Source organism: Oculina patagonica, chromosome 3, assembly GCF_052425735.1.
Source record: "Oculina patagonica isolate OP01 chromosome 3, crgOcupat, whole genome shotgun sequence".
Classification (NCBI taxonomy): Eukaryota; Metazoa; Cnidaria; class Anthozoa; order Scleractinia; family Oculinidae; genus Oculina; species Oculina patagonica.
The window spans coordinates 15,405,937-15,433,456 of NC_135760.1; the positions used below are offsets into that span (position 1 = coordinate 15,405,937).

General features: G+C 38.5%; 2 protein-coding genes and 2 non-coding genes across 4 annotated transcripts; 3 read left to right on the forward strand and 1 right to left on the reverse strand.

Moving 5' to 3' along the window:
- The first annotated feature begins 1,781 nt into the window (after nt 1-1,781).
- Nucleotides 1,782-6,550, forward strand: LOC144646928 (uncharacterized). The gene is made up of 2 exons (XM_078506642.1): nt 1,782-1,825; nt 4,049-6,550. The coding sequence occupies exon 2, from the start codon at nt 4,074-4,076 to the stop codon at nt 5,703-5,705; it is 1,632 nt and encodes a 543-aa protein (XP_078362768.1). The 5' UTR covers nt 1,782-1,825; nt 4,049-4,073; the 3' UTR covers nt 5,706-6,550.
- Nucleotides 6,551-8,977: 2,427 nt separating this feature from the next.
- On the forward strand, nt 8,978-27,450 carry LOC144646918 (sarcoplasmic/endoplasmic reticulum calcium ATPase 2-like). Its single transcript, XM_078506625.1, has 28 exons — nt 8,978-9,300; nt 9,517-9,534; nt 9,664-9,746; nt 9,873-9,977; nt 10,091-10,229; nt 14,131-14,211; nt 14,362-14,447; nt 14,661-14,727; nt 15,068-15,156; nt 15,968-16,051; nt 16,502-16,595; nt 16,805-16,935; nt 17,498-17,586; nt 17,820-17,922; nt 18,243-18,398; nt 19,054-19,164; nt 19,280-19,397; nt 19,655-19,755; nt 20,350-20,472; nt 20,608-20,668; nt 20,842-20,914; nt 21,035-21,207; nt 21,535-21,661; nt 22,179-22,467; nt 22,852-22,985; nt 24,452-24,569; nt 25,653-25,764; nt 26,342-27,450. Exons 1-28 carry the CDS (start codon nt 9,183-9,185, stop codon nt 26,386-26,388), a joined length of 3,030 nt encoding a protein of 1,009 aa, XP_078362751.1. The 5' UTR covers nt 8,978-9,182; the 3' UTR covers nt 26,389-27,450.
- On the forward strand, nt 9,345-9,425 carry LOC144647624 (small nucleolar RNA Z195/SNORD33/SNORD32 family). The gene has a single exon (XR_013569613.1). It is a non-coding gene; the product is annotated as a small nucleolar RNA Z195/SNORD33/SNORD32 family (small nucleolar RNA).
- Nucleotides 25,012-25,084, reverse strand: Trnai-gau (transfer RNA isoleucine (anticodon GAU)). Its single transcript has one exon. It is a non-coding gene; the product is annotated as a tRNA-Ile (tRNA).
- Nucleotides 27,451-27,520: the final 70 nt, after the last annotated feature.

The following is a 27,520-nucleotide window of genomic DNA, read 5'->3' on the forward strand; positions in this document are numbered from 1 at the left end:
TTTTAACTAGTTAAATAAAAGCTGCCGAAATATTAAAAACAAGGACTAAAATATGTTGTGCATTATTCTTTTTTAAAATAACGGCCTTTGTTTTTGAGCTACATCTACTCAAAAAGACCTATTTTTTGGTGTTTTTATGGCTTTGATCTTAAATTTCTTTAATTTTCTTCGGTGAAAATTTTTGAAATTCCCCCAACGGATTGAATCTGATGAGAAATAACTTTTAAAAACAAGAAAAGTAGGGGTTGTGCAGGTCGTTTTTGCGTTTTTGGTTATTTTGTGTTTTTTTGACTAAGCAAAAAAATTGGCTTATAAATTTTTTTTAAAAAAACGGCAAAAAGGGCAGTTGAAAAGGTATAACATCTATGCCAAATTTTAAGGAATTTCACCGAAGGAAACTCTAGTAAATACAAGGGGAAAATTTCTATTTTCGCCCGAATAACAGTTACGTCATCAGAATAGAAATTGTCCAAGATCGCTATTTGAGCATGCGCGAACTTTTGAACCATACCAGTTGATGTGTAAAGACGAGCATTACCCGTTGTTGTCGGTTTTTGTGCGAATATCTGTTAACGCCAAGGTCAGTTAGAGACATACCTTAATCCTTTATATAGCAGAATCTCTGAAATTCTGCTGGAAGTATCTCACAATCGCGAAGACTATTCTTTATTTTCTCTTTTGCTATCGATCGTACGAACTTCACAAAAGCGGCCAGAAGCACCGCGGACGTTGTAAACACCTTTTTAGGGTGTTGTAAACTCTTTTATCTGCTCAACACAGGGAAGTACGGGTGTTGTTTCATTGGCAGGAAGCAAGTACCTTAAGGTGGCTCCATAGGGTTTCTTGACCGCGCGAAGAATGGGTACGAGCTTGAAATGCCGGATGACGTAATTGTTATTCGGGCAAAAATAGGAATTTTCCCCTGGTATTTACTAGAGTTTCCTTCGGTGAAATTCCTTAAAATTTGGCATAGATGTGATACCTTTTAAACTGCCCTTTTTGCCGTTTTTTTAAAAAAAATTTGTAAGCCAGTTTTTTTGCTTAGTCAAAAAAACACAAAATAACCAAAAACGCAAAAACGACCTGGACAACCCCTACTTTTTTTGTTTTTAAAAGTTACTTCTCATCAGATTCAATCCGTTGGGAGAATTTAAAAATTTTTCACCGAAGAAAATTAAAGAAATTTAAGATCAAAACCATAAAAACACCAAAAAATAGGACTTTTTGAGTAGATGTAGCTCAAAAACAAAGGCCGTTATTTTAAAAAAAGAATAATGCACAACATATTTTAGTCCTTGTTTTTAATATTTCGGCAGCTTTTATTTAACTAGTTTAAAAAATAACGCGAAAATGATCTCTTGATGGGTATCACTTGTGCGCGCGCCGTAATATCTCAAAACCCTATGGAGCCACCTTAAAGGTACAAAAGAAATAACAAAATACAGCTCCACATGTCCGCCATTTTGCAAGGAAGACTATTTCGGCCAATCACGACTCATGTTAGAATGGCTATATCTATACACCAATCAGAGAGGGCGTTAGATCACTGTAAACCACTATTTTGAAAGCGGAGTAGACTCTGGGAACGAGGTTGCGGGAGGTTGCGGCACCAATCTCGTGTCAATCTCGTGCGAATCTCGGAATCTCGAGCCCTGAATGACGCTCTAGAATGACGCTCCTTTACAGCGGTCAAACGCTGCGCGCGTGCGCAGTTCCTGTGTAATTCCCGCGAAAATTCTCCATACAAAGTGTTAAATTTTCCGAAAGTGCTCAACTTGGCGGTTTTATTTCTCCTCAGAATAGGATCCTACTCTGACGAAAACTGGTAAGGGGTTTTCTTAGATGTTCATTTTTGCTATGCTAAGATTTTTTTCAAAGATAAATGAACGAATACGTGATAGGTGAGATGTATATAAAATAATTAATTTTACCTTGCACGCGCCATAAAATTGTGCTTCTTGTTGCGCTGTCTGTATTTGCTGTAGGTTCTTGATTAATCACTTTCTTTTTGATAAGGTTTTGGGGATCATTATCCTTGCAAATGACCGATAGTTTGGCTTCACTGTTCCGCTATTTGAGCGTCAGTTGACATGAATGCATTAGCGTAGCATTTTTAGATAAAATTTTACCAGTATTTTGTGCAGCGAATTGCATGGTCAGGATTGTCATGAAACTTCCTGATACAAAACTTGAGAGCTCTGAGGCTTATTTGCTAAAGTTTAGAAGAAATCTGGGAAAGATTTCCGCACAGCCCCCTACATTAATTATGTATGCAACTATTTCATACTATCACTATACATAAGCAGCAATCGTGAAAAGAACGAATCAGTCAGAAAATTGTATGCATAATTAAAGTAGGTTTTAAATTTATGGACATTTTTGGTAAAAACTAGATTTTGAAAATATGTTCCAATCTCAAAAGGTTTTATTCCGACTGAAAATCGAATGCCATTTTCCGTAAATTCGAACATATTTCATTTAGGACGCAAAAATTTGAAGAAATCAGTGAAATCTTTCCTGCCAAAAAGCGCGATTCAAAAATGCAACCATCACGTAAATAAATAGGTTCGGGCCACCTTAAAAGCCAACATGTCCAAAAGCACAGACATGGCCCTGGGACAGGGGTCCTGGGAACAAGGTTGAAACATTCTCGTCCCATAGCCCTTTCGTTTCTCTTAGTCGGCTTGGCACATTTTTTCGTGCCAAGGCCCTGCCGGCTAAGAGAAACAAAAGGGTTATGGGGACGAGAATGAGGTTGAAATCGAAGACCAGGGTTGCGGCCATGTTTGTTCAAAGTCGTAAAATTCTGTCAAAAACCTGAATTACAACCAGAGAAAGACGTCTGTGGAAGTTTTTATCAGTACGTTCAGGGTACGAGAGAACTTCCACGTGTTATCTGGTGTTATTCAATACGTGTGCTACAGTAAAAAAAAACAGACTAAGGTTTGTCAGTGATCGAGGAATCGACCCTAACTTAGCCTGCGTTGCAGACGAACAAAACCCCGGTATAGTGCGTCTGCGAATTACTGCACAAAAGCTTGTTTCGGCCCCCGCGTGTTACCAGGGATTTCTATAATAACCTCTGATTGGCTTTTGAATAGGGCCGTTCTTTCGTGCGCCGTAATTGGTTGAGTGGATCTCGTGAAACCATAGTTACGCGTTCGATGAATACCAGATACCAGATACAGTAAAACGTTCTTGTCATATAATTTGTAAATTTGCCGTTCTGTATTGGAATTGGTCATCCAATCTATTTCGCTTTTCACTTGTTTAGAAAGGGCACGATATGCTGTCAGTTGTATTATTTGGAGGCGTTTAAAGTTGAGTAGAGCCATAAGACATTGGTCTGCACGGCTTTCCGTTTGTATATTTTGCCCGGATATTTTGACACCTCTGTTTTACAGTTGTCATATGTAATTACTATCGTGGTTAGTCTTGGAACATTCATATTTGCAAGATATTTTTTGAGCTTTTGAAATATTCCCTCTGGTCCTAAATTTTCCGTGAAGATGTCGACTACTTGCATTCTGCATTTGTAATGCCGGGTACGGCTGTTTATTGTGTTGCAAGGTGTGTTGCTTCTCATCACGGATGACGGATGTTCGTTGTGTGACATTCTTTCACCACAAGACAAATGTAGATTATTCAACATTTATACCATGACCTTTTTGCTTGTCAGTTGTGTTTGCTTCTTGTCGTTATCGTTGTTTTCTTTTTTTATCAGATAGTTCGAATCGGCTGCTTTTTTTACCGCTTCAAACGCTAATTCTCACCGATCTGGTCCGATCTGCCGTGATCGCCGCCAAGTTTGTTTTGTATCTGGTCTTCGTCGAAAGCGTAACTGTGGTTTCTCATGATGCACTCGACCAATTACGACGCACGAAAGAACGGCCCTATTCAAAAGCCAATCAGAGGTTATTATAGAAATCCCTGGTAACACGCGGGGGGCCGGAACAAGCTTTTGTGCAGTAATTCGCAGACGCACTATACCGGGGTTTTGTTCGTCTGCAACGCAGGCTAACTCTAACTTTGAAATAAATTATCGCAGATTATCGCCAAGCAAACTTCAAAACATGGACACCGGTGATGTACTTGGCGACGATGGAAGGAAGGCCCTTGATGCTTGTGTTAAAGTTAAAATTATTGGTAGACCAGAAATACGTGAGTACGACTGGAAAACTGCTCTTGAAAGATTGCAAAGCTGTTATGGAGGTTCATTCCCTCAAGGATTTAGCACATGGTCAATCTTTGATCCACTCACCCTTTTTGATGTACGTAGTGGGCACAACGTTTCCAAGATGAAGAAGAAATTTGACATAGTTGAAATTTATGAAGCGCTGCTGAGGTTTGATGAGATGAGCTATGTTGAACAATACCCCAGAGAAGGACCTGGGTCTGAGAAATCAAAGTTAATTGACAAAAGAAGAGCTGATATCAAAAGTGAGTTTGAGGAAGCCAGCAAAAGCCCAGGCTCACGACTCCAGTATGCTTTTGTTGTTGCACAGCGCAGAGTAAGGGATTGCTATGCGGGGAACTTTGCAGGAGATGTACCAACACTTGAAGTCAAGTGTGGAAATTACAGCATCACTGACATTCATGAAGCTGTCGAACGTATTGACAAAGAAGGGCTACTTCTCAAATATCCAGAGGATGAGGGGCCTGGATCCGATGAGTTAAAGAACTTAATCAATGAAAACAGGACTAATCTTAAGAAAGAATATAAAGAAACCACCAGAAGTGCTTTTGCCACAGAACATGAATATTCCCGTAGCGAGGCTGAACGCCAAGTGAGAAACTGTTTTGCAGGTAGCTTTCTGGGTGATACAGACATTTTTCCTGCCAAAAGACATCAAAGTGAGATGACTTATGATATTTTTAACATAAAAGCAGCTGTTGATCATTTTGATAAAAAAAAGCTTATTGATAAGTATCCACAGCCAGGAAAAGGACATGACCAAAAGAAACAGCAGGTGGATGAGGAAAGAGCTTGTATTCGAGATGAGTATGAAAGGGCGACCAACAACCCTGAAATTGAGCATGGTTCTGGGTTTATCATCCATGATTCTTTTGTTATGACCTGTGAGCATGTGATCAATACGTATCTTGGTGACAAAGAGAAGTATAACATACACATTTTAAATGCAGCCATTGGTGAACTACCCTGTAAAGTTGCTTACTATGATCCAGAAGAGGATTTAGCATTACTGTATTGCCCAAAGCTTAACTTCAAGCAAACAGGAATACGTCCATTGCAGTTGTCTGGTCAGTCATTAAAAGAAGGTTTTGCAGTGATTTGCTTTGGCTATCCTATTAACTATAAAGGAGAAAAAGCTCTTTTTGTGGATGGAAAAGTCTCTGGATTCAAGGAACCGGTATTCAAGTCTGGTGTTCCATTGGCAATATTAGATTGCTCACTCTACTCTGGCAATTCAGGTGGCCCAGTACTTCATAGGATCAAGGGTGAATTAAAGGTGGTTGGTGTCGTTAAACAAAGGCACAGGGTAGAGATTTTGACACCAGATGAAATAATGACAATCATAAATTCAGTGCAAGGTTCAAATGACGAACTTGCTTTAAGAATTCATGCTGCCTTAAGGGGAACACACTCACCGTTCAATTTTGGCAATGCCTTGCAAGTTCGTGTGATGGTTAAGTTTATTGGCAACTTTCAGAGAGAATATGCAAAAGAGCAAAACCAAGATTAAAAACACAACAGCATTTATTTGAACACTGCTTGATTTGGAGGTTCTGTCTGGATAGTGTAGTATTTGATATACATGTTGCAGCTAAGATGGACTTTCCAATTGAAGGAGCTAGAGCAAAAACAACACATCGAATTTCGGCTAAATTTAAAATTGTCACAAACAGCTCCAGATTTTGCACGCAAGTTCGCTTACGTGTGCTAAACATTGATCTGTATTCAAATTCGCCGGTTCTAGCTTCGTTGTTGAGAAATTATGTATGCAAAGAACAAAGGCGTTTTGCAAAGCTTACGTTCTTCACAGTCAGCCAGCAGTATGAGTTTTTCGACACATCGCGAGTAAATCTTTCCTTCTAGCGCTATTTAACTGTCCGGGGAGTTTGAAAAACGTTTCAGAGCCATGCTTATATAGCTCCTATCTGCCATGTTGTAGAAAAGGACTGGACATCACATTGTGACGCGATGTCGCGTGACAGATGTCATGTGAGAGGAAAGAGAAAGAAATGGCCGTTTGATGGTGAAAATCAAAGCCTTTGGTTAGTTTTAGCTCAAGTGCGGCTGCCAGGTGGTTGAAGGACATCATTAAGTCTGAATACCCGTAAGTTTACAGCATCGCTCGAAGAACTGAGGGATGTTCCTGCCTTTGTTTTGTACAACAGTGCTGTTTAGCGCTTCAGTAAAACGTTGCACAAACCAAGGTAGTTTTGAGCCTGGCAGCATAAAAGGCCTAAAACAAGAGTTTCTTGCCGGGAACTTTGTCAACGCGAGTTTTGCAGTGTCCGCTTGGGTGCTGCCGCGACAAAGTTGCCAAGAAGTGACCAGGGGGCGTTTCCTCGCAAAAAAATTTTCTGTGCCTCATTAAATATTCATAAATCAATAAATCAATCAATCGATTCATGTCTTAGTTTATCTTCTTTTCGCGGGATTTTGAAGATGTGTGATGATGTAAGGAGTGGAGATAGAAGTGAGAGCAAGCCGGCGGCACTTAACTGAAAGCAAAACTAGATAAAGTGGCAACACCAGCAAACATATTCAATCAATCAGTCTATCGCAACAATCAATCTTTATTTCACTTTCACCTCAAATTACAGCTAACGGTAACAGATTAAAATAGTCTTGCCCGAAACAACAAAAATTAGCTAGCGGCAAGCAGACTGCAGTGAAAGCTAGCTGCAAGCAAACTGGCGTGAAAGCTTACTGCACTAAAAGCGCGACCTTAACCCCTTGGGGTTGGGGTTAAGCTTTTGCGTTAGGGCTAAGCTTTAGCGTTAGGGCTAATACTGTAACCCTAACCTGAAACTCTAACCCCGACCCTAAGGCCTTGGGGTTAACTGACTGACTGTAACCCTAAAAATTTAGCTGGCCTCATTGTTTTGAGGAACAAAAGGTTTCCTTTGTTTATCGTTTGTGAAAGAAAAGTCAAATAGACGGCAGGCCAGCAAAAACCTTGTCTTTTTGCATGTGTTATTTTTCAAAAACGAAAGAAAGACCAGTGAAATAAAACACAGGACAGTGTTTAGCACACGTAAACAAACTTGCATGCGAAATCTGGAGCTGTTTGTGACAATTTTAAATTTAGCCGAAATTCGATGTGGTTTTTTTTTTCGCTAGCTCCTTCAATTGACTTATTTTTTGTACTGTAAAAAGTTGTGTATAAGGGCCTGTTTACAAGCAGGCGGGTAACCCTAGCACATAGGGTTACCCTAGCACTTAGGGTTACCCTAGCGCTCCCACATTTCTTCTTTTTTTTCATCGACGTGTTTACAAGGCGCTAGGGTTACCCTAGCACCTAGGGTAACCCTAGCTGAGTGCTAGGGTTACCCTAGCTACTAGGGTAACCGTAGCGCCTTGTAAACGCTCTACTAGGGATAACTCGCCTACCCGGGACAACTTTATTTTGGCTCCAAAAAGATAAATATGTTTAAAAATACCGACAAAAACAGTGAATTGTGACCAAGAAACATCGTGTTCATTCACAATTTGTCGTATTTTTGCACTGGAACGGAATTATTTTCGAATAACAGTTTCTAACGACAAAATTAATTTTTACAAGGTTAACTGAAGCGTAACCGGTGTAAGTTGACCCGGGTAAGTAGGGTTACCCTACCTGCGAATTTTGCTTATAAACCCGGGCTATCTTTTAACCCTAGGTGCTAGGGTAACCCTATGTGCTAGGGTTACCCGCCTGCTTGTAAACAGGCCCTTAGCCACACCCGAGACTTTCAAGTTTGGTTTTAAAAAAAAATAAATGAGGACTGAGGTAAAGAAATTAATTGCTTGTTCATGATATATGTACATGTAAGCTTAGTGACATCTGATTAGGGTACCTTTTACAAGCTTCTCTTCAGCATTGTGCCAGCTACTGTTACCAGTACTTGCTGCAAGCAAAGAATTTGAAATACATTTTGCATAAAATCATCTTTTCCTTTTCTGAATCAAAATGTGTGATATATTTAACATGTAGCCTGTTTATCAGTATCTTTCTAAATAAAAAACGTGTGTGTTCTCCACTAATTATTTGTAAAGTAGGATCAACTTTTTGAGCAAACATGAATACTGTAGCTGTGTTATGTTTACTTTCGCGGTAAATTGCATTACCTATGTGCAGTTGAAGATGAACACGTGAAAGTGATCAGAATCAGGATCATAATTTACATGATTTTGTTTTCAATTTCTGCAAAAATGAAGAAGAACGCTGACAATACTGTGTGTATAGTACTGGACTGCCGAAAAAGTGGCCATTGAGAGCCTCATATTTAACTATATCCTAACAATTCATCACCGTAACTCATATATCCTTCTAAAGAATAGTATTGTAATCGTAAAAAGCTACCAAGAGAACTTGAGAAATCCTCATGCCCTTTCGGTACGCTTTCGGTCTTACTTCATGCTTCGGAAAGTCTTCCTTACTTACACAGATGGTAGCATTATGGTTACCTTGGTAACCACAAAAACGGTTGAGGAAATTTATACCAAAACCACATTGCCCACAGAAGACTGGGAATTACCGGAAGTGTACTAGGTTTCGTACCCAGGTCTCGATCGGCTGGTAAAATTACAAGCGTTATCAGAAACTGCAACCTTTACACAACTTCTACCTAATACTGAAGAAAAGACCTCTAGTCAATTCGGTATTCGGTTACGCCACGTCGGCTAGTGAGTTTGAATGACGATCGACTTGGAAAATGCTGGAATCGATCGGAAGTACAGTCAGCATTTTGCTTTGCAGGGTGCATCACGTGACACATTTTTAACCAATAACCTTGAGCCGCGTCCAGTCCGCGTGGACGTTCAACTGATTCATGAAGAGTCGGCAGAAAGATGCGCTGAAAATTTCTCAACTCCATCTGTAGTTTTACGGGAAATTTAATCTGGAATGTGTTAGGCTTGAACCCTCAACTTAGAAAGGACCATTAGTAGTTTGACTCTCGTTTGCAAACATAAAAAGTAGATATTCTACAAGGTTTTCCTTGTTGTCACAATGGAGCTTGCTCACACGTTACCGGCGTCCGAAGTCTTGGATCGTTTCTCTGTGAGCGAAACGAAAGGCTTGAGTTTAGAGGAACTCTCAATAGCTCAACAAAAATACGGACCCAACGGTAAGCGAGATATTGCTCAGCTGTAACGATTTAACGCCTTTTTACGTCTCGTTGATGATATTTATCCAAAGATATGATAGCTTTTGTATGATTTTATTCTATCATGCACTACCATCTGAGAGACTTATGGCCCTAATCTTCGGCTAGTTGTAAGATGTTTAGCTGAGTGCTAATTTATATCTTTCTATTGTATCTTGTCATGCTATGAAACGACAGAACTGCCAGCGGAGGAAGGTATGTTTCTCGTTAAAATCGCAAAGTAATATGTTTATTTTTCATGTCGAGTTTTTGACCCAGCTTGTACGTTCAAGAAATCAGCTGTTTCTCTTCTCGACTCATCGATTTTGTAATTGAATTTTTCAGGCAAGCCACTATGGAAGCTTGTACTGGAACAGTTCGATGATTTACTTATAAAGATTCTTCTGGCAGCAGCAGTGATTTCTTTCGTGAGTCTATTTACTCTTTACAAATACACTCGTATTTCTGTTACAATAAAATTGATGAGCTGTATGCGATCGGTTGATCAATGCCACGATTTCTGATTTGCCATGCTTGAATTTTTCCTTGTCCAGGTACTCGCGTTGTTCGAAGAAGGAGAAGATAGAACCACAGCATTCGTAGAACCATTCGTAATTCTTGTTATCCTGATAATAAACGCCATCATAGGTGTCTGGCAAGTGAGTACAAGTGCGGTCGCTTTCGACATTTTCCAGCCATGCTGGTTTTCATATGTGACAATAAATTGACGGCGTTACTTCTTTATTAATTTTTTTTTTAATTTTTTTTTCAGGAAAGAAACGCCGAAAGCGCAATCGAAGCTTTAAAAGAATATGAACCAGAAGTAGCAAAAGTGTTAAGGCAAAACAAACCAGGAATTCAGAGAATAAAAGCAAAGGAATTGGTTCCGGGAGACATTGTTGAAGTCGCCGGTAAAGTGATTCAATGGATTATGCAATTCTTATGTTATTTCACGCTCGCTTGGAGACAGCTCCTCTCTGCAGCAAAAACTTTTTGCTGTTGACTTCGGCAAAGTTGTTTACACCCACTCTAAAGAAAATCGAATCTCATTTAATCTCGCCTTTAGCAAACACTACGAATATTAGAAAGGGAAACTTAGGTTTCTACCTGTTTGCTCTCTTATCTTTTAGGAAAGCAATTTAATCCTAAACTACCAAAGTTTAAATCCAGCAAAAGATTAATTGTCGGTAAAGGGAGTGTAAAATTGATATTGTGATTTTGTTTTCTTGATTCTTAACTCAAAGATGCATAAAAGCCTTAATCCTAAAGTGCATCCAGTTTGTAACAATTTGCATAAATAATTTTTCAAGGCTTAAATCTCTTTCTGTCTAGCTTGGGCCTTGTTAATTAAGTTGTCTTATTACTGTTAAAACTTAACCATTGGTTAAAGAAAACCAAATTAGAAAATCTTTCGTGGGTGTCAAACCCTAAGTGATTTTGGACTGTAGATTGCATAGTTCAGCTATTGAGTTTATTTGAATACAAAATTCCTAGGTTGATATCATCCTTCTGAAGTATTTTCACTGAAGCCCACTCTAACGACAGTAATAAATTCACTGTTTGCAATTCTGAACACAATTCATACATCATGGTAATTTTTTTGCATCTAGGCTTAGTTTTTCAGCATTACCAGAGAACATTTTGTAGAATGAAGTAAATCTAGCTATGGTTTGGCCTGTATTTATTTGCTTTTTTAAAAAATTGTGATTTTGACAGCATGTAAGAGCAATTAAATATACCCCCAGGGTAGGTGTTAGCTTGTTTTAAAACAGTGAAAATGGTAAATTTTTTTCTTTGGAAGAACAAAGACTTTGAAAATTGTCATGCCCTGCATTTCTGTGACCCAACAAAAACATTCTTTATGCAGTGATCACAATAATATGATACCAGCTTTTGACAAGGTGTCCCTTGTTTTCTAGTGCATCTCTCAAATGAGCTTTTTATGGTAGCAAATCCCCTGTGGCTCAACTTCTTTTTTAATAAAAAAAGCTTCACAAAATTATAACGAATTCCAAGCCTAAGCTCTTTTGAAAAAAAGCTTTTAATTTTCTTTTATTACAAAATGCAGACAGACCACTATAATTTGTAGCTAAACCCAGATTGGCTTTTAAATCATACCAAGAAAACACTATGCTGATAAAGTTAAATGTCTATGTGATAACCAAAAAAAAAATTCTTAAGACAGTTGTGAATTGCATACCCAAAAATTTCTTTATAAGAGACAATAAAATTCAAGATTAGTATTGCATCAAATATCAATTTCTTTGACATTGTTTTGTTTGGGTATTTTTTGGATGCAGCTGTGTCTTTGATCTTTATTTCACTGTTCTTATCAGTTGTGAATATTTTAATAACAAAGAAACCACAGTAACCAAAGTTGTTTTATTGAATGTGGTTTAAAGGTGCAATAAAAGTTGCGCCTGTTAGTAGAGAACAAGCTTCTGGGCTGGTAGATGCTCACAGATGTGACATAATTTGTTTTAGCACTGGTCGAAGTGAAAAATAAATTGTGAACGAGCTTCTTTTCCGAAGGGCAAACTGGAATTCAAGTTTTTTTCAAGTCCCATTGAGAGTTCGTTAAACAGGGATAAAGTTTAAACAACCAGATCAAGATTTACTAGAGTATTTTAACCTTGTCTATGAAGACAAATGTGTAGAAAATTAGAGCACATCGTGTACAGCTTTGCTGCAGCAACATGGTGACCAAATTATGACCAAAAGTTGCTTCAAAGAAATGCTACATTTCATCAGTTCCTTAATTATTTCTAATCTTATGACTCGGCAACTCTTAAGACTTATTTTTTTGTCCAAAACTCAAGAAAGGCAGCTAAAATTTTAGTTTTAGTGCCATTTGTGAATCATCCTCAGTGAAGCTGTTAAGTTTCTGAATACCCAGCTGTACCTCCAAAGCAAAGATGAATGCAGACATCATCAGTGTTGCTTACATTTTCACCAGAACAGCTTTGTACAATAACCAGTTTAGATCAAAAAGTTTTATGACATGTACATCGTATGGCATTTTAGACATGACTTTTATTGTACCCAAATAGTCATGAGTTGCTTGTGAAAATGAACATCGAACTACCTGTAAGAAATAAGCTTCAAAACATAGCATCTGCTTATAACAGTGGGAGGCATGGTGCCCTAATGGTAAGCACACTTGACTCCAAGTTGAACGGCCCAGGTTTGAACCCTGGCTGGGACGCTGCGTTGTGTTCTTGGGAAAGACACTTGACTGCCACAATGCCTCTCTCCTCCCTGGTGTACAAATGGGTACCTCTGGCAGTTTTATTTTAGTTGGTGATTGCAACAAATACCCATATAGATCAGAACATTCATCGCCAGATGAAATGGGCTTGTACATGTAGAATTGCAATATTTAGTGTTGTTGACGCTAACAATAACCAAATTAACATCTCTCTGCAATGCAATATTTATTGCCAACGAGACAGCCGAGCCAAGAGGTGAGGCTGTCGAGGCGGCAGAATCATAGAGCCGTGCGTATGAGTGTATAGGCAGAGAAAATCTTAAGTTCTGCGTAAGGGACTCTTTTTTTGACCATATTTGGGTGTAAGTAAACCCCATATTTGGGTTGTATTGTTCTTCCCAACTGGTTCCCAGTCTCTCACTCCTTGCTAGAGAGCAAATGACCAAAATGGCGTCCACGCGGCTCGCTGTTAAAATTTTCAATGTGGTCATTCATCCCTTTACCGATAAATACACTCTTAGGGAATTATAAATTGAAAGAGAATACCCTGCAAAATATTCGACCACCGAAAAAACGAACATCAAGGTCTTTAAAGTGATGAAATAATCTTTCGACTTTGGAGTCCTTTGATTTACGATCGAAGAGAGACATGAAAATCAAAAGCGGACTGTTGACTTCAAATAGAGTTTTCTTGACTTATGAGAATGCTGAAGTCGGGTAAATGCTTCCTTTTAGTGTTGATTGTGTTTATTGTAGTTGTTTGAGCGATGATTTATTCCAAATCAAATACTGTTTATATTTTATTTGGCACGCATTTTCGCTCCGCGTAGGAATAACATCAATACAAAGCGACGCTCACTAAAATTACTGCATGTCATACACACAAGAAAGTCAAAAGTTTTTTGCTTCTAACGGCAAATGTAATGTTAACTTGAATAAAAATTTTGTCTCCAAATAATCCTTGACCGTTCAAGTTTTATTTTCTGTTCAAATTTTTCAAGTTTTGCGTAACTGAACATGACACTTCGCATGCGAGACTGAAATCTAACCCATGCATTACTGTCTCTGATTACTGAAAATTATTTTTAAAAAAGCATCTTAGCAGTTTTGATTTTGGGATTTGATTTATAAGAAGTTCTTAAAATGCAACTATCCCTTTTGTGAACGGAAACATTTTAACCATCGCGTGTTGTATTTACAAAACAGTGATTAAACCTCATTTATTGCCTACATTTTGTGACATTTTAACTTTGAAAAGAATTTAAAGATTTGTCAAGAGTTATCAAACTGTCAATCCCGTAGCCTGCGTTGCAGACATCTGTGTACGTTTTTTAGTGTGTTTAAAAGAGTGCGCGATCGCGAGAATACGCGCGCTGGAAACTACGGCGCCTGCTACGCAGGCTATCAAGCCTGTGTCATTTATGAACACCAGTATAGCACTTTTTTAGCATGTTACCTAAATACGATTTACCATATTTTGGTCATTTCAAATATAGTTCTATCAAAAACCATTCAATATCTGTTCTTATAAACAAACATGAGTATTTCGCTCGTTGGCACTTACCGATAGGTACAACTAGTTTAGATTTGATCTTTTTTTATAGTTGGTGATAAAGTTCCAGCCGATATTCGGATAACCTCAATAAAATCTACTACTCTAAGAGTGGATCAATCAATTCTAACAGGTAGGGCTGCATGTTGATGTTTCTGATGTTTTTTCTTCTAGAGCCTTGAGCAATAACGGATATTGCTGTGAAAAAGATAAAGTGCTTTGACACCTAAGATAAAGTTAATGTAAATGACTCAATGCTAGTGTGTGGGTTTTTTTACGACAGGTGAAAGTATCAGTATGATCAAACACACGGAACCCATTCCAGATCCTAAAGCTGTCAATCAAGACAAGATTAATATGTTGTTTTCGGTAAGTTGGGCTTTTAATCTTTTACAGTCGAAATAGCTCAAGCCTTCTTCCCTAGGGTGAATTTATTAATGAAAATTTGGTTTTTTTTCTTCACTTCGATATTCCATTCTTGAAGTGAATATTTCAATGCTCACGTGAGCTGTTTTGATTGTAACCTTTTTTGTTTCTAGCATGAGAACCTTGTTGACTTCTACTTGTTATTGTTGTTATTAGGGTACAAATATTGCATCAGGAAAGGCATCAGGTGTGGTCATTGGTACTGGCCTCAACACGCAAATTGGTAAGCAGATTGTGGTGCAACAAAGTTTTTGCATATGACTGAGATATTAACAAATGCTCTTACTGTTATACCCGCTGTCAGTGTTACATGCATAGCTATCTTTCTATATCCATCTTTTGATGTGCTGTTTGAAATGGGCATCAAAACTGATGCATACTGGTGTTGGTTTCATGCAAATAAACCCACAAGTTCAGAAGGTCATGCTTGTGGGCTGTGATTGGCGGATTTTGATCTGTCTTTCTGTTTAGCACTTTGAAATTTGGATGTTTATTACTAAATTTATTAATGAAGGTGTGTACATGTAGGCCAGCATTGTAAAATATTGTTGGTTAATTTGCAGGTAAGATCCGAGATGAAATGCTCGATAACGATGAAGAAAGAACACCATTACAACAAAAACTTGACGAGTTTGCTCAGCAGTTGTCTAAGGTACTTTCTCCATGTCTATTTTAAATCTTGGGAAGCTGCAATGCTGTTTTTTATAGGTTGACTTGTCACTTAAAAAAATTAAATTAATCTTGCTAAATATGCCTTTTTCCTGGTATCCAGTTTCATTAGAACATGTGGCAGTAAACGTGGTGTTATGTTAGAGTTTGATGTCAGATTCTGTTAAATTTTTATTTCTAAAATAGTCTGAAAACTGAAAAGATCAGAGGACTGTCACGTGCTAAGAAATGCAATGTTGTATGTTGAATGTTTCTTCTAACTTACATTTTGTTTGTAAAACTCTTCCAAAAATTGCAGCACTTTCACAGTCAAAGTTTGGTCAGTCAAACTCGGGTATTTTGAGGACCAGAAATTGACTAGCAATTAAATATCACATCTTATTATTCAACAGATGCGCGCACTGCCCATATATGGTCAAAATGTTAACGATATCTGTCATCCGTACATAACAGATATCCTGCGATATTTGTAGGTTGCGAAGATTCATCCGAAATCTTGCTTAATTACAGTTTTTTATGTGCAAAATGTGTTTTGTTGACAATTTGTTGAATAATAAAACAATTATCCTGCTCAATCTTGCTGAATAACGTCTGATTTTAGCCAACTCGGTCTACGGCCTCGTCGGCTAAGTATCAGGCGATATTCCGCGCAATTTCGCAGGATAATTGTAAAATGTTTGCTCATTTTCAGTATGGTGGAAGATGCTAGGGAAAGGTTAATTAAATTAGTAGATGTTGCACTTAAACTGCTTGTAACACCAGTGTTTTCTCCTTTTTTCTCTCATCCAACAAAGGTAATTACAGTTATTTGTATTGCAGTATGGGCAATCAATATCGGCCACTTCAATGATCCAGTCCACGGGGGCTCTTGGATAAAAGTAAGTAATTTTTGGAGTACATAGCTAACTACAATGCTATAAGATAAGGTCTATTGTACTTAAATTTTCAGGTCCCTGAACTGTAACATCTCCGTTGATTGTGTTGTTTCAGAGTATATCCAGTATATCCATACCCCTCCCTTAATAGTTAGTTAATAGTTTATTTAAACTCTTTTGCAGTTAAAAGAAACTGAAAGGGTTTTTTGATTTGAATCCCTCCACCTCTCTTGAAATTCCAGTTAATCCTTACACTTTCCTTTAAAAATTTTGGCTTTTGAGACCCCCCACCCCCTCAGAATTTCCAATGACCTTCCATGGGGTAGGAGTGGATATTCTAAAACTCGCATTATATATTTGTTATATATTTTTTAGTGTTTTCAGAGTGCAGTTGTCTTCTTGTAAAGGAAGATCATGTATTCTAACTTGTTTGTATTTGCCTTATTTTTCTAGGGAGCCATCTATTACTTCAAGATTGCTGTTGCATTAGCTGTCGCAGCAATTCCTGAAGGTCTTCCAGCTGTTATAACTACTTGCCTTGCACTCGGTAAGAATCAGGCTTTTTGTAGATTTCCAAGTCTTGGTTTTTGATAATGACTCTTCACGAGAGCATATCTTATCAACCGAGTGTACATGACTTGGTTGTAGCATTTTACTTGAAATAAATTTTAATATTTTTTGTACAGTTCTTGTAAAGTGATCAATAATCTGTTGTCAGTTGGCATATTATGACATTTTGTTGCTGTTTTGTTTTAGGTACGCATAGAATGGCCAAGAAAAATGCCATTGTTCGCAGTCTTCCTTCTGTGGAGACACTTGGTTGTACATCGGTCATTTGTTCAGACAAGACAGGGACACTGACAACAAATCAAATGTCTGTCCATAAGGTAATGAAATAAGAAGTTTTTTGTGACATTCTTCACTAACCATCTTGTTTGTTCAGTGATTTTACTAATTTTTTTTTTAGAAATAAGATATAACCATTCCCATAATCTTCCCTTTTGACCACTTTTCTAACAAAGATAATCATGGTAAAATTAAGCCCCGATTGTCATGTGATTGCATTGTCTGATTTGGAGCAAACAAGCAAAAAATATTGACCGATTTAAATTTTAATTAAATTCTGTGAACTTAAAGGCCTAAGAAAAGACATTGACTGATTTATGAACTTTAAGGCCTAGACACATTGCAAGCAATGTGGCATGCAATTTGAAAGTTGCACTGTGTCTACCCTTGGAATAACTGTGCAAAGTGTTGCAAGCAACAGCTCTAAAGAAGATTGATGAGTAGAATCAGGGGTGGACAATGTAATTTTGTTGTGTGCCATGTAACACCATGTGCTTGGGCCTTTTTTAGTGTTGGGTGCATGAAAACATTTAAAGTAACAGTAAATATGCTACTTGTGACCTTAATATATTTTGCATATTAATTTTTTATGTTGTTATTTAGTTCTTCATTCTGAGCGATGTAAGGAGGGATCATGCAACATTCCACGAATTTGAAGTAGAAGGAACAACCTATACACCTTCTGGTGACATGTAAGTATACATTTTAAGACATTCTGCTTTATGAATTCAAATGATTTGCTATTTCAAAATACTTTGCGATCTGATTCACTCTTGACCCTTCTGTGGCTTCCAAGCTTCTAAGGTTTTGTTGTAACAATAATTATCCAACAGAGCATAACCCAGTCCTTAAATGAATTTAGTCTTATTTGTAATTTGTAATAAAGTCTTATGGACTCATTTTGTTCTTAAACTATTTATTCCAGCACTGTGAGTGGAAAGAAGGTGGATCCTAAAGACTTTGAGGCACTCCCAGAGTTTGCCACAATTTGTGCCATGTGTAATGACTCCAGTGTAGATTACAATACAGTAAGTTATATACTTAGATAACTTTTTGTTTATGTTAAGTGAACATAACCTTGCCATAACCTTCTAGTATGAGGTTTTTAGCACTTGCCATCTCTCTTATCTGTGGTCACTGGAAATGATGTTACTTCCGTGTTTCACCTGAGACTATCTTTGATTATGACGTTTGTCAACTGATCCAGTGAAAGATTTGTTTAGCATACCATTTAATCAAGTGGCTAAGGAATCCTGTATTTGCTACTTTTGAAAGTTGGCTCCCTCCATTCTGCAGTATATCTCATTCACAATAGCAGACTAATCTTACAAGTTGTGTTGGTAATTAGGTAAGAGATGCCTATGAAAAAGTTGGTGAATCTACAGAAACTGCACTAACAGTTTTAGTGGAGAAGCTCAATGTGTTTGGAACAAATCTGGCTGGAAAGTCAAAAGCTGAACTGGCACATGCTTGTAATGAAGTCATTAAGTCTCACTTTGACAAGGTAATTACTCCTACTGTCTAAGTTTTTTATACTCTCGACATCACAGGGCTGTGTTATAGCAGGGCCCAGGTGCCAGAGGTGACTTATTTTTCCTTTGGGCGACTTAGGTATTTTTTCTATCATAAAATCTTTTAAGAGCGGGACACCCCGGTTTCTTTATATAAGAGCCTTTGGGCCCCCCCCAATTATCCCAAGAGCCCCGCTTTCAGCTACAATGATTACTATAACTCTATGCATAATTCAATTTTGGTCAACAATATACTGCAATATTTAATTTTTGCATGCCTATGACATTGATAGTAAAGTGTAACATTGGAAACTCTGTGCTGTTAACAGGCAACCATATCTGACACTTGGTTGTCAGGGATGTCGCTAAGGGCTGGCTGCCGGGTTATTTCATCAGCTGAAAGAGAATTTAAATATGGATAAAATTTCACATGAAAACAAAGACTTGGGTAAACTTTTAGAGCTGCCTAGGCCAGAAAAGCCAGCTGGGCTTGTTGATGAGCCGGCTTAGTCTTTTCTTAGCTACATCCCTGGGTTGTTGCTATTACGTTCTTGAATTTTTCATAAACATATTTACTGAGCTATAAACTTTCATCCTTCTCTGGGATGTTTTTATTCTTCAGTTGTATTTTGCTGTTTGTGGTTGCAGGAATTTACACTGGAGTTCTCCCGTGACAGAAAGTCCATGAGTGTGTATTGCACTCCCAGGATTGATGGACCAAACTCTGTCCATGAAAGGAATCCCAAGATGTTTGTCAAGGTAAGAACAAGTAAAGGTCTTATTCCTAGCATTTATGTGTTCTGTAACACAGGTAGCACTTGCAACAGCCATTATCTTGCTCAAGGTTAATTTTTGACTTTTTTTTCCCTGATAGGGTGCTCCTGAAGGCATTATTGAGAGATGTAACTTTATCAGAGTTGGTAACAAGAAGCAACCACTGACACCAAAAACCAAACAGCAAATTCTGGAGCTTGTTAAAACCTATGGAACAGGTTTGTACTGGTTGGGCAAGGGCAGTTTGAGATCTTAGCTAACTAGTGTGTATTGTGTATGTGTGTATGCTGAGGGCTCACTGGAAATGATGTTTTCCGTGTTTCACCTGAGAACTTTTTCAAAGATTACAGTTTTGGTATTTCTGATCCAGTGAACATTTGTTTGAGTTTTTTTTGGTTACGAGAATACTGAGAAAGCCAGCTACTTTACACCTTCTAAAACATGCTATTTACCTTTGATTAACTTGCTGCTTTAGGGGCAGACACACTCCGATGCCTTGCTCTGGCAACAGTTGACGAGCCTATCCCACCCAGCAAAATGGATCTTGAGAAGGCTGAAACGTTTGCAGAATATGAGGTGTGTACTTGTCTCTTTTTTTTTTTAAGTTAGTTCAGAACTCTGTGGATCACGAGATAATGCAGTAGTGAATGATGAAAATGTGGATTCCCCTTCACTTGTTATAAGTGAAACACCCACCTGCCATGCTGACTACTACTGCTTTCCTCACAAAGTTCACAGTCTTGTTTGTGTTAGCATTATAATTTTTTTTTTATATGCCAGTCTAGTGAATAACAGGTTTTGCGTGCTTCAAAAGGCAACACAGGGGAGCAGGAATGGCGCAGTGGTGAGAGCACTCGCCTCACACCAATGTGGCCCGGGCTCACCTTCCAGACCTGGAGCCATATGTGGGTTGAGTTTGATGTTGGTTCTCGCCCTTGCTCTGAGGGTTTTTCTTTGGGTTCTCTGGTATTCCTCCCTACACAAAAACCAACACTTCGAAATTCCAATTCAATCGGGAATCCAAGGGCCACAGATTTGTTGGTCGCAAGAGTATTAAGTGCAACCCTTGTAAATAATGTCAATTTTATTTATTTAAGATGTGCTGGGCCATTTTTTTGTGGTGTAAGGTGTGCTTCTTTGTGACTGATCAGAAACTTTATTCAATTACAGAGCAACATGACATTCGTGGGTGTAGCAGGCATGTTAGATCCTCCTAGACTAGAAGTGAAAGACTCAATTAAGAAATGCTGTGAGGCTGGCATCAGGGTTATTGTCATTACTGGTGATAACAAGGTGTGTAAGGGCCACAATAGTTGCTCAAATTGATGTTTTTCCTTTATGGTTTTAAAGTTTGTTCTGCTGCAGATCAAGAGAGGTGAGAATTCATAGGAAGTCATCTTAGTTAACATCACTGTCCTTATTGTTTAGGCAACTGCTGAAGCTATCTGCAGAAGAATTGGTATTTTTGGACCTCATGAGGACCCAACAGGTATTGTAGTAAATTTTGAACAATGAGTCATTTATATCAAATCAGGTAGTCATACATGTAGCGGGGGAGGGGGGGGGGGAAGGAGGGGGGGGAGAGGGGAGGAGGACACGACACAGCAGGCAGAAGTTTTATTATTTTTTATTAGCTTACAGCTAGTTTTCTTTTGTCCTTAGGTTTATCCTTCTCAGGCCGTGAATTTGATGAGTTGACTCCAGAGGAACAGAGAGAAGCTTGTTTAAATGCAAGGTGATTTCCTTTTCATGCAGAGTGATAGTACACCATGTAGCAGATCTCATTAGAAGAGTATTAAATTTTTTTGAATTGTTTTCTTCCACATGCACTCAAACTCTGTCTTTTTATTCCCAGATTGTTTTCACGTGTAGAGCCAGCACACAAGAGTAAGATTGTTGAGTATCTTCAGGCTGAGGGTGAAATATCGGCAATGACAGGTGATGGAGTGAATGATGCTCCTGCATTAAAGAAGGCAGAGATTGGAGTCGCTATGGGATCAGGAACAGCTGTTGCAAAGTCTGCTTCTGGTATCCTTTTACATGTTAATAACCTACCTATTAATGTCAATTCCCCCTCACATTCACAAAAAAAGCCTGAAAGAATTACACACATAATCACTATGAAGTAAGGCAAAGTGATGCAAAAGTCAATCCATTCTCGGAGTCTTAATTGTGGACTTTGTCATAAGCATGTTGCCCTGTGGTTTTCAGAGAGGTTATCTCTTTGATTTCTGTCAGACTTCATGCTAGACACTGCTCTGCATTACTACTGGGAAGAAAGTGACTGTCTGATTGCTCTGTTAATTTGACGATATTGATAGATGCAATACATTGTGCTCCTTAACTTGCCATCAGAAATGGTTTTGGCTGATGACAACTTTGCAACCATTGTGGCTGCCGTGGAAGAGGGCAGGTCGATTTACGACAACACAAAACAGTTTATTCGCTACTTGATTTCCTCAAATATTGGAGAAGTTGTCAGGTTAGTGTGGATATACATGTACTTCATATGTGTTTTAAAAGGTTAATGGTTTTAATTTACTAGAATGATCCTTAATGGAGTCCCTGAGCTGAATTGATATTTCTTTCTTTGTGTTTGCTGGTCATTTGTTGTTCCTTGTGAAGTGATGTGTACTGAGATGCCACAAACTGGTTGTCACATATTTTTATAGGTTTTTCAAATTACTATGTTATGCAAAATGCAAGTAAGAATGAGAGCCCAAGACTTTGTGTTGCCTGAAAGTTGTAGAGATCATGTGTGATTTATGGGAACAAAAGTCACTATCTTTGAGAATTTGATTGGCCAATCAGAACACTTGTGATATCTGTGGATCACGAGATAATGCAGCAGTGAATGATGAAAATGTGGATTCCCCTTCACTTGTTATAAGTGAAACACCCACCTGCCAAGCTGACTACTACTGCTTTCCTCACAAAGTTCACTGGTGTTGACATCCATGACATTTGACATATTGTAACATTCTGTTGTTTTTTTGTAGCATTTTCCTGACTGCAGCCCTTGGAATGCCAGAAGCACTTATCCCAGTTCAGCTGCTATGGGTGAACCTGATGACAGATGGACCCCCTGCCACGGCACTCAGCTTCAACCCTCCTGACGTAGACATAATGACGAAGCCTCCACGCAGCGCTAAGCAAGCTCTTATCAGTGGCTGGCTCTTCTTTAGATACATGGCTATCGGAATCTATGTTGGAGCTGCTACAGTTGCAGCCTCAGCTTGGTGGTTCATGTTTTACGAGAATGGTCCAAAAGTATCCTATTATCAGCTGGTAAGTAGATCTGTTGTCATACACAATAGGCTATTTCTGATATATATATTAAAATTCTTACTTGGCTCCGAGGTTTGAGGGAATAAACAAAAGATATCACGTTGAGGTTCAGGGATAAATAAATCATTTCTTTTGTTTTATTCCCCCAAACCTAGAATATTACTAGTAATATTTCGAATTGGCCTATTGTGACCACTCATGGTTTTCAGAACAAGCCAATGACCATCGGAGTTCTGCCTGCTACTTGATTATTTGTCAATCAGCCTGTGACAAAGAAGCTTGGCATTGTCACAGCTGCCTACTCTTCCAGCTGGTGATGCTCGCTGACCCCTGCCACTGGTAGTTTTAAGTTTTACTGAAGTTGTTTTGTTTCCTGTTCTTTAGACACATCACATGCAATGTACAACAGATCCTACAAAGTTTATTGGTGTGGATTGCCACATTTTTAGCGACCTCCATCCCATGACCATGGCCTTATCAGTACTGGTCACAATAGAAATGTTCAATGCCCTGAACAGGTAGGTGCATGTTCTTTTAGCTCCCTTCTTATGTAATGTGGAGAGGTTAAGAGTTCTTTAACCTTTCATTTTGTAGACTATTTTTCCGTGAAGTCGTAGAAATCGATCTTTCTGTCCGACGGGCCGCGCTCTTGTTTTATAAATGCGAGAGAAAAGTGGGGAGAGTGCAAAAACGGGGGGGGGGGGGGGGTGTGTCGGGGGGGGGGGGGGGGGGAGGGGGGAAAACCCCCCCCCCCCCCCCCCCCTTTTTTTTTTTTTTTTTTTTTTTTTTTTCTAAGGCCGCGGCCCGGGGCATCCTCCTTTTACCCCAAAAAAAAAAAAAGGGGAGGAAATTTTTTTTTTAATAATAAAAATAATTATTTATTTTTCCTTCCCTTTTATTTTAAAATAAAAAAAAAAATAATATAGTGGCGGGAAAAAAAAAAAAAAAAAAAAAAAAAAAAAAAAAAGAAGAAAAGGAAAGGGAAAAGAAAAGTATTGTCAGTTTTATGTTTGTGTTTATTTTCCTTATTTTTTTGCAATTAGATGCTGAAACACCACTTGTATTCCTTCCTGGGTTTTTGTTACGCTAATCTTTGCAAACGTAACACGATACTTCTGTTTTTTTGTAAAAAGATACTTTTGTTGTTTTCCTTGAAAATGCCATAACGTGACCTTTTGTTCATTTGTCTCTTTTTTTTGTTTGTTTCACGGTGAAATCGATGGCATTTGTCTTCCTTTCAATAATATAGCCAATTATTTCACTTTAATTTAATTAAGTTGCGGGATAAAACCGCACGAAAGACGTTTCTCAAAAAGTAAAGAGCAAATCTACACAAAAAACATCTCTTTCGAAAGGTTTTTTAAAACGCAGTAAAGCTAGGATATTTGTTTCCTGGTTATCAGGAGTTTCACGCCGAAAATCTCGGTGTAAGTTTTTGCATTCCTAATTTTGAAAGCGCTGTGAAAGTCGGTTTTCACTTGGCGCCACGAAGTCTGCAGGAATCCTACAACAAACACGCAATACAAGCGATGTTCATGAGAGTTCCAGCAAAAAACGTAGACTAAACTGCGCATGCGTTTGAAGTAAAGTACGTTGCCCTAGAACGTCGAGTAGTACCACAAGGAGAGCAAAGGGTTTTCTGAAACAAATATATACCTTTGAGATCTTCATATGAAAGTAACGTAGATGTGCTCCAGGTTTTACCTAGGGGTACGGTCAGGTGCTCCCCACCCCCACCCCCTCCACAAGGAATAATTAATTAATTGATATTAATTAATTAATTAATTAATAATTAATTGACTATTAAAGTTTACACCATAGCGCTTTAGGGGTTTAGAGCTTTAGGGGTTTAGGGCTTAAGGGGTTTAGCGGACGACAGCCCCAACAAACCATCACAATAGTGCATTCTGCACTAAAAAGGAGCTAAGCAAGTTTGATCAGTGCCCTTGTATGCATACTCATGATTTTTATCTTTGCTTTGCAGCTTGAGTGAAAATCAAAGCCTTTTCGTCATGCCACCCTGGAGAAATCCTTCCCTTATCACTGCAATTATTGCTTCATTTATCATGCATTTTGTCATACTCTACTTCAAGATTACCAATGTAAGTATGGCAGCTTATGCCTATTGCATTGTCAGGGTTCTCAGTTGAACCTGTAACCCATAACACCTGTCACAAGACAGTGTTACAGTTGCAAAAGCATTGCAGTAGAAAGGTTCATTTTTTTTGGCCACATAGTTATAATGATAATGATAATGCATTTATATAGCGCATTTTTCATATGTATATGTTCAAATGCGCTTTACACATACTGTAATTTACTACACAATTTTAAAGGCCAGACCACAACACCGGGAGCTTCATGCCCTTCTCTTTGCGAATAGTGTGTGGGTTCTTTAACGTCCCCTGTTATAAGACTGAAGGTACAGGAGACGGGACCTACGGTTTATCATCCTTTTCCGAGAAGACTAGAATGTCTAACCATTTGCAGATGAAATTACAAAGGCAGCACATTCTCCTCAGTTATTTTAAGACCCTAAGTGTAGGTCCGGTCTGGGGTTCGAACCCACGACCTCCCGCACATCAGTCCGGCGCTCTACCAACTGAGCTAACCAGGCGGTGGTTCCCTGTTATGGGTGAAAACCTCACAGCAATGGCAGTTAAAATTTCTATTGAGAACCCTGACAGTTATCGTAAATGTTGTTACAGTGGTGAAAGCAGAGTGGAACAGGAACTCTATTTGAAATCATGACATCCATTTCAAACTCAGACCCCTGATTGTCTGGCCCCAGTTGTTTAAAGGGTGGATAACGCTATCCACGGAATAAATCACTATCTGGTGGAAAACAAAGTAGGTTTTGTATGACAGTTATCCATAGCGATTTATCCGGTGAATAGCGTTATCCACCCTTTGAACAACTGGGGCCTGGAGTTTTGACTTGGATGTCTCAAGTTCTACTCCATGGCTACCCTGGGTGCCAGAGGGGTTTTTTGGTGACAAAGAGCGGCGAAGCCGCGATCGTCGAGAGAGTCGACGATCGCGGCTTCGCTGCTCTTTGTCACCACAAAAAAAAAAAAAAAAACCTCTGGAACACAGGGTACTCCAGGCTAGACAAATGGGAATATGTGTGTTTATCATGAATTTATCATATCATTATTGAATTGCTTGTGTTGTTTTCCTTGCAGACTATTTTCCGCATCACTCCCTTGAACTGGGATGAATGGATGACTGTTCTTTATTTCTCCTTCCCTGTTATCATACTGGATGAAATTCTCAAGTTTGTCTCAAGACACATAGGTAGGTAAATACATTATATTCTGCTGAGACTTTGTCAATATCATTTCTACAAATGTTAGTTCTTCATATTATTTGGCCACTACTAGATAGCTACTCTGTATTATTTTGTTTAATGATACAGTGGAACCCAACTGCAGATATGCAGTAATTAAAAACTAAAGAAGATTCAATCAGCACATATACAATATGATGGAAAAATGAACATAACTGGATGGGTATTTGTTTCGAGTGGTTCGAGTGGCCGAGTTAACAGGATAAATTTATAAAATTCTAATTACCGGTATTCTTATTATTGGGTTTCAGAAAGTGGGATTGTGGCTGTTGGCCATATTAAGGGGGTTGTCGCATTAACAGGGTTTTGTTATAAGAAAATGTACGGCCGTTTTGTCGGGATAAAAACAGTGAGTGTAATAACGAGGCGGCCGTAAGGCAGGTTCCACTGTATGAGAACTTTAGTGCTGCAGTAGTAAAGCAGATAACTGCTCTAAATGTCTTTATCTTTGTTATATGTTAGAAGCAAAGTACTGCGGTGTTATAACTTTGTTTTCTGATCAATACGTTTTGTTTGAATCTCTAGCTGAGCCTCCTCATCCGACTCCACAAGCTAAAGTGAAATCTGACTGAATACCGACAGCATGCCGGTCATGCTTACAACTGGAATAACCACATGGGTCACAGCTCCAAGGAAACCTGTACTTCTCTAGACATTCTTGTGACTGCTCTCAGGGGAGCAACGAACTTGTGAAGCCAAAATCCTCATCATGAGATTTGTCTGAAGAGTAGTGAGCCCATGGATATCGTAGAGGAGTTGCTAACTAGCATGACAGGACAACTTTTAGCGTGTTCATGAATTCTTGTGCTTCAATCAGAAGCTTTTGTTTTATAGCAATCAGAAGCTTACTGATAATGACACTGTTGTTCTCCTGACCGATTTTCTCTTAAAAAAAAAGATAAAAAAACGTAAGATTACTCGTCATTTTATGCATATAATATAAAAAGAGAGCAGCAGGGCCTTTATAGGGTCTTTAATTTATATATTTATGACCGATTTTTCTTGAATATTGAATCTTAAATCTCAGTAGATTTTCTTTGTTGCGCTGATCAGTCAAAAGCTTAAATCGTTCAATTTACTACCAGGAATGGGACATTTTTTGTCTTCTTGAGAAAAGTTTATTTTAAAAATGAAATGCTTTTGGGCGATTTCCCCCCCCACCCCCTCCCTTCCCCACCCCCGTAAATTGGGATGGGGCGAGGTTGAGACTGGTAGTGAAAATGCCTTCTTTCCTTTGTAATTAACAAAAGAGTGTGTCTGGCCATCGACATGTATGTAATATATTGAAGTTCTTAATCGAGTGAGGGACCGTTAGTGTGATTCATCATTGAACGCCTACATGTGACACAAGGAACACTTTTTATATGGGGAATGTAGCACCCCCTTTTGTGGGCCATTGAAATACATAAATCATGCTGATAATTTGACTGCTTTTAATCCAAAAGAAAATGCTCTGGACTTGAGGAACTATATGTTTCACACTGGTCAGTGCATTTATCTAGACCTGAACGAGCTTGTTGGCTTCTTAGGTAATGTTAGTTATCTCTGGTGCTATAAAGCAAATTGTTAAGATGAAGGAAATTTTACTTCCGACAAACTTGACTTGAATAAAAAGCTCAATGTTTTACGTTTTATATCGCTTATGAAATATAAGCTTGCCCTTTCTAGTTGAGTTTGCCCTAACTGGTATCATAAATTGTTTTT

Excerpts from the sequence above, each read along its gene's own strand:
- LOC144646928 (XM_078506642.1), top strand. The coding sequence starts at position 4,074 with ATGGACACCGGTGATGTACTTGGCGACGATGGAAGGAAGGCCCTTGAT.
- LOC144646918 (XM_078506625.1), top strand. The coding sequence starts at position 9,183 with ATGGAGCTTGCTCACACGTTACCGGCGTCCGAAGTCTTGGATCGTTTC. Across the intron at positions 15,157-15,967 it reads TTGCTCAGCAGTTGTCTAAG|GTAATTACAGTTATTTGTAT; the intron begins GTACTTTCTCCA and ends CATCCAACAAAG. Across the intron at positions 20,915-21,034 it reads GAAGCTTGTTTAAATGCAAG|ATTGTTTTCACGTGTAGAGC; the intron begins GTGATTTCCTTT and ends TTTTATTCCCAG.